The sequence below is a fragment of the Zalophus californianus genome, chromosome 8 (genome assembly GCF_009762305.2).
Source record: "Zalophus californianus isolate mZalCal1 chromosome 8, mZalCal1.pri.v2, whole genome shotgun sequence".
Taxonomy (NCBI): domain Eukaryota; kingdom Metazoa; phylum Chordata; class Mammalia; order Carnivora; family Otariidae; genus Zalophus; species Zalophus californianus.
Genome location: NC_045602.1, coordinates 91,429,077 through 91,444,313, shown reverse-complemented (window position 1 = coordinate 91,444,313; position 15,237 = coordinate 91,429,077). Strand labels below are relative to the sequence as shown.

Here is a 15,237-nt window from a genome sequence, read left to right as displayed (position 1 = left end):
TTTTTTTTACCTGGAACCCATGGGTCTCTCATCAGCCTGTTTCCCCCTTGAGTCTTCATCCCCATAGGGGATGCGAGCTGTGCATTACGTCTCATTCCAATGTTTACCTTATTTCTTATAGTTGCCCAGTTCACAAAAATGAGTGTTTATCCACTGCAGTTACATCTTGTTTTTCTACAGAAAAATACATGAATCCAGACAAGACAAAAAACTCAGCCAGTGTGCTAGGTGGTGGTCCCACTCACCAGCTAATCAGCAGCCAGAGGTTATGAGACAGATGTACCTGGAGGAATACAGCAGGAGCCAATCACAGGGAATCTGCTGGTGGTGAAGAGGGGGCAGCAAAGTCATTTAATGCAAATTTGAAGAGAGAAAAGATGAAAAAGATGATGAAGAACACGGAGGTCGGTTCATCTTAAGAATGCTCTTTAGGACAGATACTGCCCACAACATACATAAAACTTACATAAAACTTCCCCTGAGCAAACTAAATACGCTTTGTTCTTTCTGGTAGACAAAGCTTTATGGCCTTTTTCTCTTTGACCACGAGGAGTCTCAGAGCCACATCCGCAGCCTGTTCTAGTGACGGTAGGTGCTTGGGGTATCATTTCTGCACCTTTGTTCTTCCTATTCTTTCTGCTTTACATTTCAAAGTGTTTTCTGAGCTTAAAATCAGCAGAAGAAACCCAAAAGAAAAGACTGGCAGATCAGCACAAACTTTAAAACTTCTCCATGAAAAAGGAAAACATACACACTAACCGAGACAGTGTGGTACTGAGGATAGTCCTGTGGATCAACTGAACAGAGTCAAATAAATAATGGCATTTACAGTCAAATGATTTTTGACAAGGAGGCCAGGCAGTTTAATGGAGGAAGGGTCTTTCCAACCAATGTTGGGACAACTGGATAATCACGTGCAATTAGAATTAAGTAGGACCCCTACCTCATATGTATACAAAAGTTAACTCAAAATGGATGAAACTTAAATATAAGAGCTAAAACTACAAAGCTTTTAGAAGAAAGCAGTGGTAAATCATCATGACCTTGGATTAGGCAACAGGTTCCAAAAAAAAACAGATTGGAGTCCATCAAAATTAAAAACCCCTGTGCTTCAAAGGATACCATCCAGAAAGTAAAAACAAGTATCTACAAAATATATCTGATACGGGCCTTTCATCTAGAATTTATAAAAATAACTCTTACAACTCAATAATATAAAGAACAATAACTGAAGAAAAATAGAGGGTCTGAATGAATAAAAAATTTTTCTAAAGGAGATACACAGATGGCCAACAAGCACTGAAGATTTAAGTGAGGAAGCAAATCACCTTTGAGCAACGCAAAACAAAATCATAAAATAAAAAATTATTCTGAACCTGGGGCCACAACTGAAAATTGTGTTCATACCTATTTTCTGGAATCATGGAATGCAAATAGAAAGAGTGTGCCTATGCAAAGATGCCTCTCATTCACTCTTAAAATAGACTGAGAACCTATTATGTGTGGGAAGCTGGCTCCTATTGAGGAGATAAAATTTATTTATTTTTTTTAAAGATTTTATTTATTTGACAGAGAGAGACAGAGCGAGAGAGGGAACAGAAGAAGGGGGAGTGGGAGAGGGCGAAGTAGGCCTCCTGCCAAGCAGGGAGTCCGATGTAGGGCTCAATCCCAGGACCCCAGGACCATGACCCCAGCTGAAGGCAGACTGAGCCACCCAGGAACCCCGAGGTGATAAAGTTGAAAATAAAATCTTCTCCCCAAATGTCTATAAACGTAGTAAAGAAAACACCTGTATTATCAGATAGGCCTTACACCAGAATGTGACGTGCATCACAGGCAACTGACAATGACAGAAAGAAATCTCACCCTTTCCGTGTTAGCTAACCAGGTACAATCTGTCTCAATGTAAACAGTAATAACTAGTCCTCCAGTAAGAGGACTAGACAGTACGACTGATCACACATAGTTGATCCTCTTTACCTAGTAAGTAGGATGACTATCTAGGTCATCTATTTGGTTTATCCAAAGTAAAAACACACTTCTCATACCTTTGACAGGAGTTAGTTGTGCAACTTTGGAACAAGACGCCCATTAAAGTTAGTCTCCTAGGAAACTGGGAGATTGGGCGCTTTCTCTCTGGATGTCTACACTGCAAAAAGACGGCTCCGGGAGCCCTTGAGCAAGGTTTTTCTAGGTTCTAGGTCGTAAAGCTGACCCAGGGCCTAGCTAGTCTTCAAAAGGAATTAGGTACATTTCAAAGAATACTTACAATGATCACTTTTCTAAACTATATGCTCAAAAAGAGTAAAATATTTTCAACAGTAAGAATTAAGCGTCTTTTTAATCTGCGTTTTATAGTCCTACACATTACCGACATACTCTGCAGGTAAGAAGCCGCCCAGTGCAAGGCTGGCCGCTGAGGAACAGGATCTCGCACAGCTTTAGCGGTGGCTAGCAGCGGGAAGCCAGGGGCCGGATTAACCGAGAACTGTTGGTTTAAGTCAAGTCTTCCAAAGCGGAATTTTGATTAAGAGTGCACAAGGATGCGTGGAAGCAGCAAGGTTTTGGGCTGAAGGATTCAAAGACGGAGCATGAATTCTTTCCACCCAAGGGAGGCTGGGTCTTTGGGAAGCTCCGTAATGACCGCTCAAACCACGTGCGTGGCTGCAGACTCCGGAGACACCAAACCGCACGCTGAAGCAAGGTGTGAGGTGTGATCTCGGCGCTCTTCGGCCGGGGCCGAACCTGGCGGCGACGCTGCGGGAAGAATGCCCGCCGAGCACCCCGCCCCTCGCCAACCCTGTCCTGCAGCACGTGGAAGCGCTTTGTCCGCCACCGGCAGTCCCAGGACGCCCGCGGGCCGCCCGCTCCTTCCCGGTGCCGGCCGGCGTCGTAGACCCTCCCCTTCTCCGAGTGGCGGACACTGCCCGGAACTGCGCGTAGCACAAGGACTACTGCCGCCACGGGCGAACGACCGAGACGGACCCAAAAGTGACCACGCACCTCTCCCCCGCTCACGTGACCTCTGGGGCTGGCCCGGCTCCGCCCCCCGCCGCACCAAGAACAGACGCGGAGCCGCCTTCTTGGTCTTCTGCGCAGGCGCAGACCTTGACTCGCAGCTGGTGACGCATTCCTGCGCGGACTCGGGCCCCGAGCGAACGTCGAATCACGTAACTCAGCCCGAACGGCCGCCGCAGTCGGACGTGCGCACGCAGCCCCCACCCCCAGCCACGGGAGGGGGCGGGGCCGTCTGGGGGCGGGGCGGGCCCCGCGGCGACCAATCGGCGGCGCCCGTGCTGTTGTCCCGCCCCGCCCAGCCGGCCGTCGGTCCCCGGGGGCCTGGTCCGGTGGACGCGCTGTAGCGGCGGCGGCGACGCCGGCTGGGAGGTGAGTGTGCGGCCCGCGGGCCGTTCAGGCTTCTCGCGCCAGCCGCTGCCTCCCGACTTGTCCGGGCGTGGCGAGCTGGCCGGCCGCGCGTGCCCTTGAGGAGAAGCGGCGGGCCTTGGGGGCGCAGGAGTCGGGGGCGGCCCCGGGGTCGGAGGTCCAGGCCCAATCACGCGGGCGCCGTGAATGCCTGCGGCCCAGCAGGCACCGGATCCGTTTGCAGAGGGTGCGTGTGTCCCTCTGAAGTGTGCGGGTCAGAGGGGCGGAGGGGGCGGGGGCGTGCGCCGTCGGAGCGCGATGCGGACCCGGACGCGGGCGGCGGGAGCGCCGCACCCTCCTTAGTGCGGAGGAGCGGCGGAGAACGGCCGGCGGGAGGGAGATGCTCGGGGACGGAGGTGCGGCCGGGCGCCAGCCAATTACAGTGGGAGATGCAGCTGTCACCCAGGCCAGAGGATTCTTGTCGCCATGATCGCTGCCTTCCCTTCCTGTGCTGAGACAGGATGGGAAATCATGCTCAGAAACCACTTTATTGATTGACTCAAAAATCGCTGTCAGGCCGCCTGTAGGTTCGCACGTCTGCTTAAGGGCCCGGTTGGCCGAGGTTTGGGGAAGTGGAGGGCTGCTGGTGAGGATGGACATCAGGTTGAGCGAGCCCTCTGCAGCCATTTCTCCGAGGCTGGGGCTGGAATCAGTGACAGTCCTTGGCATAGTGTACCGCCCCTCCCCCGCCTCACCCATCTAAGCTTGGTGGGTGTTTTCAGTTGACTATGGAGTCTTCTTCCGGTGACTGCTCAGGCCTCCTGGATATCCTTGTTACAGTTGAACTCTCAGAGGGCAGTCTTTTTTCATGTTTGGGGGTGGCTGGTGGTTGTAGGAAGCCAACTGTAGCCCCAGGTACTGGAAATAGTATCACTGGTGGGACTGGAGAACTGGGTAGAGGTGAGGCTGGTTTTCCAGGGAAGATGAAGACAAGTTCTGCCCTAGACATGTTGAATCTGAGGCAACATCTAAGATCTGGCTGAAGGGGGTTATTAGGAGGACAGGTACTTTGGACGGGTGGTGGAGATTTAGGAACTAAAACGTACTGTGAGAAGGAAGGTAGATTCTAGAGCATAAGGTTGGGTGCATCTTGAGAAAGCACCTAGTCAGGGAGTCTGAGGAAAAAGTAGCTCCATTAAAGCAGAAGTGACCCATGCTGGTGTGGGGTGCCACGGAAGCCAGGGGGAAGAGACCTTGGAGTGGGGAGTGCAGTCTGCAGTGTCCACAGGTGTGGAAAGATCTAGGGAGGAAAAGCAGCTCTTTGCATTTGGCACTGCTGAGGTGAGGGGCATGTTGAGCAGTTTCAGTGTGAGTCCAGAGTCCCACCAGGCCCAGGCTCAAGTGGCAGCCCAACCACTTACTCTTATCTTGTTAGTTACTCTTCTGTGAAGTGGGAATGGTAATAGTGACAGTGGCACCTAGGCCTGGTGTATGGGAAGCCAGTAGCAAGTAGCTTACAAGCCTCAGGTGAGGCTGTATAAGCACTTGGCATGTTTGTACTCACTGGAGCCTCATGGGCTCTGGCAGTTTTCTACAAAGGAGCAGACTCAGGTTCAGAGAAATTAAGTTACTTGCTCAAGGTAGCACAGCTCGTGAAATTATTCTCGTAGAGTAGCGGTAATTCACTTATGAGATGTTTAGGGGTGCTGGAAATGGCCATGGATTGTGGACTACTTTTTCATGAAGTTTTCCTCATGGAAAGTAGTTATTTATTTAGTTGGTTGTTTTCTTTTTTCCTTTTTTTTTAAATTTATTTATTGTCAGAGAGAGAGAGCGTGTGCGTGCACACAAGCAGGGGAGCGGCAGGCAGAGGGAGAAGCAGGCTCCCTGCTGAGCAAGGAGCCCGATGCGGGACTCGATCCCAGGACCCTGGGATCATGACCTGAGCTGAAGGCAGACACCTAACTGATTGAGCCACCCAGGCGTCCCAAGTTAGTTGTTGTCTTTCTTTCTTATTTTATTTTATCATATTTTATTTTATTTCTTTATGAGAGAGAGAGAGCATGGCGGGGGGAGGAGGCAGAGGGAGAGGGAGAAGCAGGCTCCCAGCTGAGCAGGGAGCCCGAAGCGGGACTCAATTCCAGGACCCTGGGATCATGACCTGAGCTGAAGGCAGTCAACCTACTGAGCCACCCAGGCACCCCACGTTGGTTGTTTTCAAAGGCAGACGTGATTCTCTAAGGTTTGGTGGCCACGTGTTTTGTTTTAATTATTTGGTTTCCTGGTCAAAGAGCTAGACATTGTTGTTATAAATTCTGTTATGGTTTTGAGGTCTGTGTCCATAAACAAGTTAGAAAATGACCTAGATAAGCAATTACTGCTGTACTATATTTCATTAAGCATCACTTTGGTCAGTTATGTTTATCATTGGGAGAAACCCTAGTAATATTTTTTGTGTGTGTGCAAACATTATCTTATGAGGGTGCATTAGGACTTCGCTTTAGAACCCGCTAAGAAGTGGTGTGATTTGTATCTTTAGCTGAGGAAAGCTACGTTTTGGCTGTTAATCAGTTTATATCCTCTAGAGAATTGAAATAATCCTAATTTTTAATCCTTTCACTTCAGTGTTTGCTCAGGCTTGAATAATTCTTGTTCTGTTTTCAGAGCTGTTATTAGAAAGAAGAAACATGGAAAGTGGCGCAGTTCTGCTGGAATCCAAATCCTCACCGTTCAACCTTCTGCATGAAATGCATCAACTACGCCTTCTCGGTCACCTGTGTGACGTGACTGTCAGTGTGGAGTACCAGGGCGTCCGCAAAGAGTTCATGGCTCATAAGGCGGTGCTGGCAGCCACCAGCAAGTTCTTTAAGGAGATGTTCCTTAATGAGAAGACTGTGGATGGTACGAGGACTAACGTCTACCTAAATGAAGTGCAAGTTGTTGACTTTGCCTCGTTTCTTGAGTTTGTGTACACTGCAAAGGTACAGGTAGAAGAAGATCGGGTGCAGCGAATGCTAGAAATGGCTGAGAAACTAAAATGTCTGGACTTATCAGAAACTTGTTTTCAGTTGAAGAAACAGATGTTAGAGTCTGTACTTCTGGAGTTGCAGAACTTCTCTGAGTCTCAGGAGGCAGAAGGGAGCAGTGGCTCCCAAGCTGCTGTTGCTCCTGACCCCAGGGCAAGTCCCCCTGGGGACAGTCCTCTCCCTAACGGCCTCGGGGATTCCTCCGATCCCCTAGTGGAGACAATCAGCAATGGTGTGTTGCCAGATGTGCCCCCGAGGAAGTCCAAGGAGAAGCCAGACAAGAAAAAAGATGCAGTCAAGCCTCCCTACCCGAAAATCAGAAGGGCCAGCGGAAGGCTGGCTGGAAGAAAGGTGTTTGTGGAAATCCCTAAAAAGAAATACACGAGAAGACTGCGGGAGCAGCAGAAAAGCGCCGAGGACGACATGGGGGACGCCCGTGGCCCCCAGGACCCTGACCCGGAGGCCATGGGAGCAGAGATGGAGCCCGTCCCAAAGCGTGAGGAGTGTGGTGTGGGGGTGGAGGCGGCACAGGTGCTGCCGAAAGCAGGCAGCAGGGAGGACGCAGGCCGCGGGGAGGGGGAGGACGACGACGAGGACGAGGAGGGCGAGAAGAGGAAGAGCAACTTCAAGTGCACTATCTGTGAAAAAGCCTTTCTGTATGAGAAGAGCTTCCTGAAGCACATCCGGCACCACCATGGGGTGGCCACCGAGGTGGTTCATCGCTGCGACACGTGCGGCCAGACCTTTGCCAACCGCTGCAACCTCAAGAGCCACCAGCGCCACGTGCACAGCAGCGAGCGCCACTTCCCGTGCGAGCTGTGCGGCAAGAAGTTCAAGAGGAAGAAGGACGTCAAGCGGCACGTGGTGCAGGTGCACGAGGGCGGCGGCGAGCGGCACCAGTGCCAGCAGTGTGGCAAGGGCCTGAGCTCCAAGACGGCGCTGCGGCTGCACGAGCGGACGCACACAGGCCACAAGCCATACGGCTGCACCGAGTGCGAGGCCAAGTTTTCGCAGCCCTCGGCGCTGAAGACCCACATGAGGTAGGGTCGCGGCCGCCGGGCCAGGGCCGCTGCGAGGGTGCTCTTTGCCCACAATGCGGCCTGTTTGTGTGCTGGGGCTGGGGGTGTGGAGAGATGGAGGTCGTGCTAGGGTTTGACCGGCGTGGCTGTGTCTGCAGACGTTCCACTTCTTAATTTGTGCCCTCTAGAAATTGGCGCGGTGGGGCTGCTTTGGGACGTCTGTGAATTCTCTTCTCCACTCAGCCTTCCTACAGGCCCCAGGCTGATGGCTGTCCCCCTCACCCTGTGCCCAGTGCCAGCACAGAAGCCTGGACACGGAACCCAGGCCCCGCCTGTCTTGTTGCACGGCCACTGCAGGCCAGGCTTTCCTGATCCCAGAGTAGCCTCTGGAGCTTACAGTGCCCGCCATGCTTATGCTTGAGGGCCATTCGGGCTAATGACCATCATTGCTGTTTTTCTGACTCTTCATTTAGAACTTGGGCCTGTGACCAGCTGGGTCCCACGGTCCCATTAAAGACCTCCATGTGAGGACGTTTAGGGCTTTAGGACACTCTGGTCGTAGGTGTTCGTTCTCGGGGCTTGGAAAGTGCCACTGGTTAGTCTAACCTCCAGCATCAGGACAGTGTTTTCTGTTCATAATTTTTGAACTATAGGTGGAGTACACCAGTTTTTAAATAGGTTTACTTCCAGTGCTGACTGTTTGCGCTTGAAATCCAGACAAGCAGTTTCTCCTCTATTGTAGACCTGCTGTCAGGCTGGGGCGTCTTTGGGGTGGTAGCATGGTGTTCATTGTCTTTTTACTCTGTGATCAGTTAAAACCTTGGTGTAGGAAGTGCGCAGTGAGTCGTGGTTGATGGCTGCTTCATACTGGTTGTGAAACTCAAATGCTGGTGCACGCTCCTCAGAAACCAGCTTTCCTTAGCATTTTGAGAACCGTTCTTTCTGGACTGGTCACGTCGTCTTAGGAATCGACGGTAATGTTTTTGATCGCATGGTGCTTGGTCAGCCGTAGTCCCCAGGGTGTCTGTGGTCGATTACTCTGATGAGGAAGCTTTGCAAATACTGCACGGTACTATTCAGTGGTGAAGAGAGCGAGCAAAGGCGAGTGTCTGCTGGCCAGGGCCGTGCAGCACCCCCCGCCCGGCTGGCCTCCCACGGAAATGGACTTGGGGATGGAGGTCGTGGGCCTGTGTATTTCCACTTCAGCCATTCCCATTCGGTCTCTTGGAATAACCATCTTTGCAGGCTAGCGTGGAAATTGTATTGCAAAGTGAGCTTTGAGATACATCCTAAGTTATCATCTGAATGTTGTACTTTCAGAATTCATACAGGGGAAAAACCTTTTGTCTGTGATGAATGTGGTGCAAGATTCACTCAGAACCACATGCTGATTTATCATAAAAGGTGTCACACAGGTAAATACTCAATGCTGTTGTGATTGAATGTCTTTCTAGCTGTAGAAGAAACTGCCATTTAATTTAGAAGTTGGCATCTACCAAAGTGGTGCAGGCTAAGGCCATGATAATAGCTTTTCCATCTCATAAGTGAGCAAAAACGAACAGCTCACACATGCCCGGGGCTCTGGTGCTGGCATGCTCGTGGCGGCAGCCTGTGCACACTGGGCGGTGGGAGCCGGCATGCGAGTCTGACATATCAAGAGGTGTGAAACAGCTCCTGCTGTTCTAGCCCCAAATTCCATTTCCAGGAATCTGTCTTAAAGAAATTGTTCAAAATATGGGAAAAGCTATATGCTGTCATTCCCCTTCTTGCTCTCCCTAATAACAGAGCATTGGAAACAGCCTGATTGTCCAACCACAAGGAAGTGTGGTTCAATAAACTGGTAAATCCATCCCTTCCCGGTGCCTGATGGGGCCACTCCCAGGGCTCTGAACATTAGGAAAAACACCTGTGCTTGGATGTGGACTGGAAAATGCACAATTATGCAGACAGCTAGTCCCAGCTACATTGAAAACCTGCACTTAAAAGACTGGATGAAAATAAATTGCTATATAATGTTTGAGGTGGTGGGATTATCTCATTTCTATTTTTCAAAATTTTGTGATATGATTTTATTACATGAGGGAGAAAATTTAAGTTGACTTTATTCAAATTCAGCACAGCAATGCTGAGGTTCAGAACCTTGTATAGGATACAGAATCTAACTGTTGTATACTGCTGTTATCATACTAACCCAGTTCTTTCTTGCTTGCACTTAAAATTTTTTATCTCTAAACACCGGCATATGAGCCTCAAGTTCAAACGCAGGCGAGGCAGAGCTGAGGCATTTAACGATGGGAATTACTGAGACTCTAAAATGAGAATTGGTGCCTAATGGAAGATTGAGGGTGGAGGTGAGGTCAGGTCTCACTGAAGCATTACGCGAGAACCAGTCATGTGATGAAAATATTAATGTACTCAGGTTCTGTTAACGCCAGTATTTTTATTTTGATGTTTGTAAAGTCAGGGGTACACCTAATAATTGGATGAGTCTGATTTGTGGGATTAAAAGACTCAAACTATACAACATGAAGTGGGAACATTTTTCTCCTGTTCTGTAACCCAGCCCAGGTTAATTGGAGTTGCTGCCCCAGAGCAGCCATTTATACGTGTCCAAGTAAAAACTTCCTCTCCTCTCAAGGGGCTTTTGCCCTGATAAAGTGCCACGTGAGTGCTGCTTTGAAAAATCCAACAATTTCCCCAAACAGGTTGTAAGGTTAATTTCTTGTTTGGAATGACTAAGTTTCCAAAATGTGGGCTGCCTGAATGATCTAATTCTAGGCTGGTGGAACCCTTTTTGGGATTCCCAAGGCTATTTTACCTGAACTTCCAGGAAGTAGCAGGCATCTTACACAAATAGGTGTTCTAGGACAGTTTTAACTAGAAGATGTAATGTGCTGCCCAGCACGGTGCTTCTGAGTTCATATGTGTTCTAGAGTGTGGGCCAGCTTGTCAAGTGTTCTGGTGCCTGTATCATTTCTAACTTTCCGTCTCATCTTTTCATGTAGGTGAAAGACCTTTTATGTGTGAAACATGTGGCAAGAGTTTTGCTTCTAAGGAGTATTTAAAACATCACAATAGAATCCATACTGGATCCAAACCCTTTAAATGTGAAGTTTGTTTCAGGACTTTTGCCCAGCGGAATTCACTCTACCAGCACATTAAAGTCCATACAGGTATGGCTGGCATGTCGTCAGGGAAGGGAGTCCAGTATGGCAAGGATAATGTCCCAAAAGTTTTTGATTTACTAGAAAACTATTTGGAATTTAGCATTGTTCTGTGTGTCATAATAGCATTTTTAAATTTCTGAGTTTCTAGTTTCTGGCCCTGACAAACTGGAAAGGTATGAGTGTTTGGATGTGGATATGCAGACATTTTTAACATTTTCAGATTAGGAGTCAGGGTAATGGTCTATACATATTCGTGTACACACACATAAATTCAGTTATAATGGGACTTGGAATTTTATATTCTATTACTGCGGAAAAAGGTGAACTTCTGTAGACGTAGTACCAGCTTTTGGCTTTGGCCCTTTTTGGGTGTAGACCATAAATCCTGGTACTAGAGGGATAGATTTATACCTGTCAGTCGACTCTCGAGTCGTTCCCAGCGTAGCCTTCCTGCAGCTGCTTGCCAGTGGGCTCCCAGCAGCATGACTGCAGAGCGTTTCAGAACTCAGCACAGTAGGCTGGGGAGACCAACCAGTGGCTTTCTTCCCTTCCCATCTCAGGGGAACGTCCTTATTGCTGTGACCAGTGCGGGAAGCAGTTCACCCAGCTCAACGCTCTCCAGCGTCACCATCGCATCCACACGGGGGAGAAGCCATTCATGTGTAACGCGTGCGGGCGGACATTCACCGACAAGTCCACTCTCCGGCGGCATACCTCGGTAAGCAGTGGCGTGGCTTCTGCAGGGCCCGTCGCTGGTCCCCAGGTACACGTAACTCTAGGCAGTCAGAAATGCCAGCCATCATTCCATACGGTGGTCATAGAAGATAGCGGGCCTTTCCTTTTCAGGTCTTCCCTGCAGGGAGTACATTCACAGTGTGAACGGAGAACCTAGTCTCAGGGCCCCAAAGGCACAATCTGTGATAAGTGCTTCTTCACTGTGACAGTGGTGGGAGAGAGAGATTTGGCCATTAGTGAAAGGGTATTTTGCTACGGTGGAAACTAAATTTAAGTTGAAAAGAGACCATTGTTTTGAAAGATGCATTTGTTCAGAGACATGTTGTGACTTCTGTTTTGTGTTTGATTTGTAGATACATGATAAGAATACTCCATGGAAGTCTTTCCTTGTTATTGTAGATGGCTCACCCAAGAATGATGATGCGCACAAGACTGAGCAGCCAGATGAAGAATATACGCCATCCAAACTTTCAGATAAATTGCTGTCTTTTGCAGAAAATGGCCATTTTCACAACCTCGCCACAGTCCAAGGCAGTGTACCCATGGTGCATGAGAACAGTTCTGCAGACACGGCCTGCAAGTCGGATGATTGCGTGGTGTCTCAGGACACGCTGCTGGCCACCACCATCAGTGAGCTTAGTGAGCTGACTCCGCAGACAGACCCGATGCCCGCACAGCTTCACTCGCTGACCAACATGGAATGAGAGCTTAGTTAGCTGCCAAGCAGATCCTATACTGCTTCTCCACGTGTGTGATTGCTGTATGCAGGTTAATGTCAGGGGCTAAGACGAAGAACTGTCTATGGGCAGAGTGGGCAAGAATACCTTCTGCACATTTTCCTGAATCTCTGCTAACTTGCACGTGTTTATCAAAGCATTTTTAGAGCTTACCCTTAAAAATCCCAGTCTGCATGATCTCAGCCACGCTTGATCGACAAACAAGGCAGTTAACATGACCTCACTGGATCCTGGTGCAGGTTGTGTGCGTAACACTTGTCCTGATGTGTAGGAAGTTTGGACAACTACGTAACTGTAGAATACAGAGCCCTGGCCCAGCTCATGAAGTTACTGTTAGTGATCTCCCTGGTCTCTCAGCCTGCCTTACCCTTCTGTGTGGGTTTAGTTCTCTGATAATTTTAAGCTATTTTTCTACCAAGCTAAAATAAAACTGGGACCATGTATTTTCAGCTCTTTCTTGTTGAATGGAAGCAAGTCCGTTTTGCTCTGGGGACCCTTGAGTTGGACTGAAGAAATGGATGGTTGCATTCATTCCCCTCCACCTCCTGTCTGTAGGCACTAAAAAAGGAATGACAAATTGAACACTTGAAAAATGGCTTCGTATAATCTGTATTCACAGCACATTCGCAGCTAGGAAGTTGGCCATAGGATAACTGCTGAAATGAAGTGTGGTTGTTGGGTTTCATTCCTAAAGTCTGATTAGATAAAAGCTGTCCTACCAAAGATTCTAGCAGCAAATGGTGTAGTAGGTTTTGCAGAGGTGTGAAAGTGAAGAGGCTTTAGAACACTTGAAACACTGTGGAGTCCTTTTATTCACAAGTAGCAATGAGGTGATCTGGCAAATCTTAGAACACAGAGTGTTAGTATTTTTGGCTAGGTTTTCCCGACTTACTCTGTGATTTTCAGAAACCTAGAATTTCTCATTTACGTATCAGCAGCTTGAAACAGCCAAGTAATTCCCACGCATTTGTTTCCTTGGGAACATGTGAGCGTATAAGCAGAAGGGACCAAAAGCCTTGGAGTGTCTTTGATTATGCCTTAAGAGTGGGTTGTGAAGAACCAGGAACTTTGTTTTCAGTGCTCCTGTGGCTGGCTCTGCTGGCCTTCTGCTTAAAATGAATTTGCAGTGAAGTTAATTCTGCTGTATTTGCTAAGCCCAATTCTTGGTTCCAGTGGCTTGGGTGTGTTGCCGCATGCTAAGTGCTTTGACTCACATGTAACCCTAAACATAATAATTTAAAGAGAGAACCCCGAAGAATTCTTTTGTTCACTAGTTGCTCTTTTTCTTACGTTTTAATTTATTAAACTTGCTGTGAAAACGTTCACTTTCTGAGAGAAAGGTACTTTATCCTAAGTTCCAGGATGAAGACACAGCTGCACTATGCCAGAAACTAATGTGGGAAGACTCCCTAAATGCTTATTTTGTTCTAACTTGTAACATGTTAAGTAAATACTAAAGCCACTCTAAGATGTTTTAGAGGTGCTGATAACATGTTTCACACTTGCTCTTGAAGATGGCAGTACTGAATTTTCAATGATGACAGCATATCCTGGTTGTGTCTACAGAACAACAACAACAAAACTGTCACACAACCATTTTACTTTTGCTAAGAGAATGAGCCTGCTCAGCTGATGTACTGTTTCATGGAATAAAGTCATCTTAATGAGAAGGAGTTTAAATAATAGATTATTTTGTTACCTACTGGAAGAATTTTTGTCTTGAATTTGTTTCTTTAGAAATTCTACAAAAAATCGTTTAATGTGTTAATAAATGTTTGCTTTCTAAAAAGTTCGGCAGGTCTAGAGTTTATTTCCACTGTTAGAATCTAGGCTTTGTAGAAATAAGATTCTTAATTGGAACAAGTGTAATTCTCTTCCATTTCATGAGTAGTGAAATGTCAAATCAGGATCTATAGTCCTAGGACTAACTGTCTGGACTGCATAATGACTACACACATGAAAGCCTGGTGGTGAGGGACGCTGGCCTCTGCCTGCAGGGGTAGTATGCCGTGTAGTTGGTGCTGGGGCGGCTGCCGAAAGGCCTCTTCAGTGATGTGACAGTCTCCGTCATGGGTACGTCTCCAGCTAGACCCATTTCTCTGTCCTTAGGGCACGTCTCCAGCTAGACCCATTTCTCTGTCCTTCCCAGGAGGGTAAGGCTGCGTCTGAGAGCAGAGAAATGCAAAAACCCTGTAGAAGACCCAGCACAGAGGGATTTGTGGGTGTCGTGATTCCTCCTAATCCAAGTACAGTCCTGCTGAGAGAAAGCAAGGCTGGCCTCTGAGTATGTGGGTCCCAAAAGCATGATCAGAAAGTGCCCAGGGTGTGGGTGCTGCTCCTCCCAGAGCATCATGAAAGGCGACTGCGGGGGTGATTTAGTGCCCTCCAAACATTTTATGGGAAATGCTCTCAGCACAAAGTCCAAAGCATTCTGCCACCTTGGATTTTACCAAAATTTGTTGTACAGAATTTGAAGAAAAAAGCCATGTTGTGGTGGGGGTCGCTGGGGAAGACCTTTATACTAATTGACTTTAATAGAAATGTGGTTTTGCTGTAGGTGATAATCCAAACCAACAAATTTAAGTTTTAATTCTAACCTGTTCAGTTTTACACCTTGCCACACCAGGGACATATTTTGAGACCAAATGTATAGCTTGTCTCTTTAACTAAACTTGATGGTGTTCATGTTACTTGAAGTAACGATATTGTTTCAGTGGGGAGTATGAGGCCTGGGGCACTCATGCAAAAAAGGGTCATTTGTTCACTTGTACCCAGCAGGCCGCAATAACCAAGCAGGCTACAAACGTGGCTCAGAGGGCCATCTGGCATATCATCCTAGTTGGGCCCCAGAAATCATCTACTCACTTCTACCAATCTGTACAGGGACCCTTTACCACGGCTGGTAAAGCCAGGTTTTTAAACCACCATGGTGGCTTCCATTAGGAAAGGATTCTGAGAAGAGAATCTGAATGAGAACTAAATGAGAATGATCAACTTCTCAGAACGCCTAGACTGGAACAGCCTGTTCTACCATTCATTTTTTAAAACTTGCTTTGAATTATCTTTTAAGTTGTTGTGAATATATTGATGGACCTGACCACTGTTCTCTGAGGGGAGGAGCCGGCCCCGTGAGAGCTCCTGCCCCCAACCACATCCTCCTCCTCCCCAGAACTTGAGGCCCAAATGGCCT

The 15,237-nt window shown here is 48.1% G+C and overlaps 1 protein-coding gene across 4 annotated transcripts; it reads left to right on the top strand.

Annotated features, from left to right (window-relative positions):
• Positions 1-3,320: 3,320 nt before the first annotated feature.
• GZF1 (GDNF inducible zinc finger protein 1) lies at positions 3,321-13,830 on the top strand. Of its 4 annotated transcripts, none has more exons than XM_027623706.2 (6): positions 3,321-3,387; positions 6,028-7,429; positions 8,729-8,823; positions 10,414-10,581; positions 11,136-11,293; positions 11,664-13,830. In XM_027623706.2, exons 2-6 carry the CDS (start codon positions 6,051-6,053, stop codon positions 12,012-12,014), a joined length of 2,151 nt encoding a protein of 716 aa, XP_027479507.1. In that variant the 5' UTR covers positions 3,321-3,387; positions 6,028-6,050; the 3' UTR covers positions 12,015-13,830. The 4 variants fall into 4 exon arrangements, with proteins under 4 accessions (XP_027479507.1, XP_027479509.1, XP_027479506.1 ...); XM_027623708.2 differs by lacking the exon at positions 3,321-3,387 and adding an exon at positions 3,399-3,610 and having other exon boundaries at positions 11,710-13,830; XM_027623705.2 differs by lacking the exon at positions 3,321-3,387 and adding an exon at positions 3,399-3,610.
• The last annotated feature ends 1,407 nt before the right edge of the window (positions 13,831-15,237 follow it).

What these genes read in the sequence shown, in the direction of transcription:
- GZF1 (XM_027623705.2), top strand. Translation starts at nt 3,571, where the DNA reads ATGCCTGCGGCCCAGCAGGCACCGGATCCGTTTGCAGAGG. An exon ending in ACCGGATCCGTTTGCAGAGG is followed by an intron (nt 3,611 to 6,027) that starts GTGCGTGTGTCC and finishes TTCTGTTTTCAG; the next exon opens with AGCTGTTATTAGAAAGAAGA. An exon ending in GCGCTGAAGACCCACATGAG is followed by an intron (nt 7,430 to 8,728) that starts GTAGGGTCGCGG and finishes TTGTACTTTCAG; the next exon opens with AATTCATACAGGGGAAAAAC.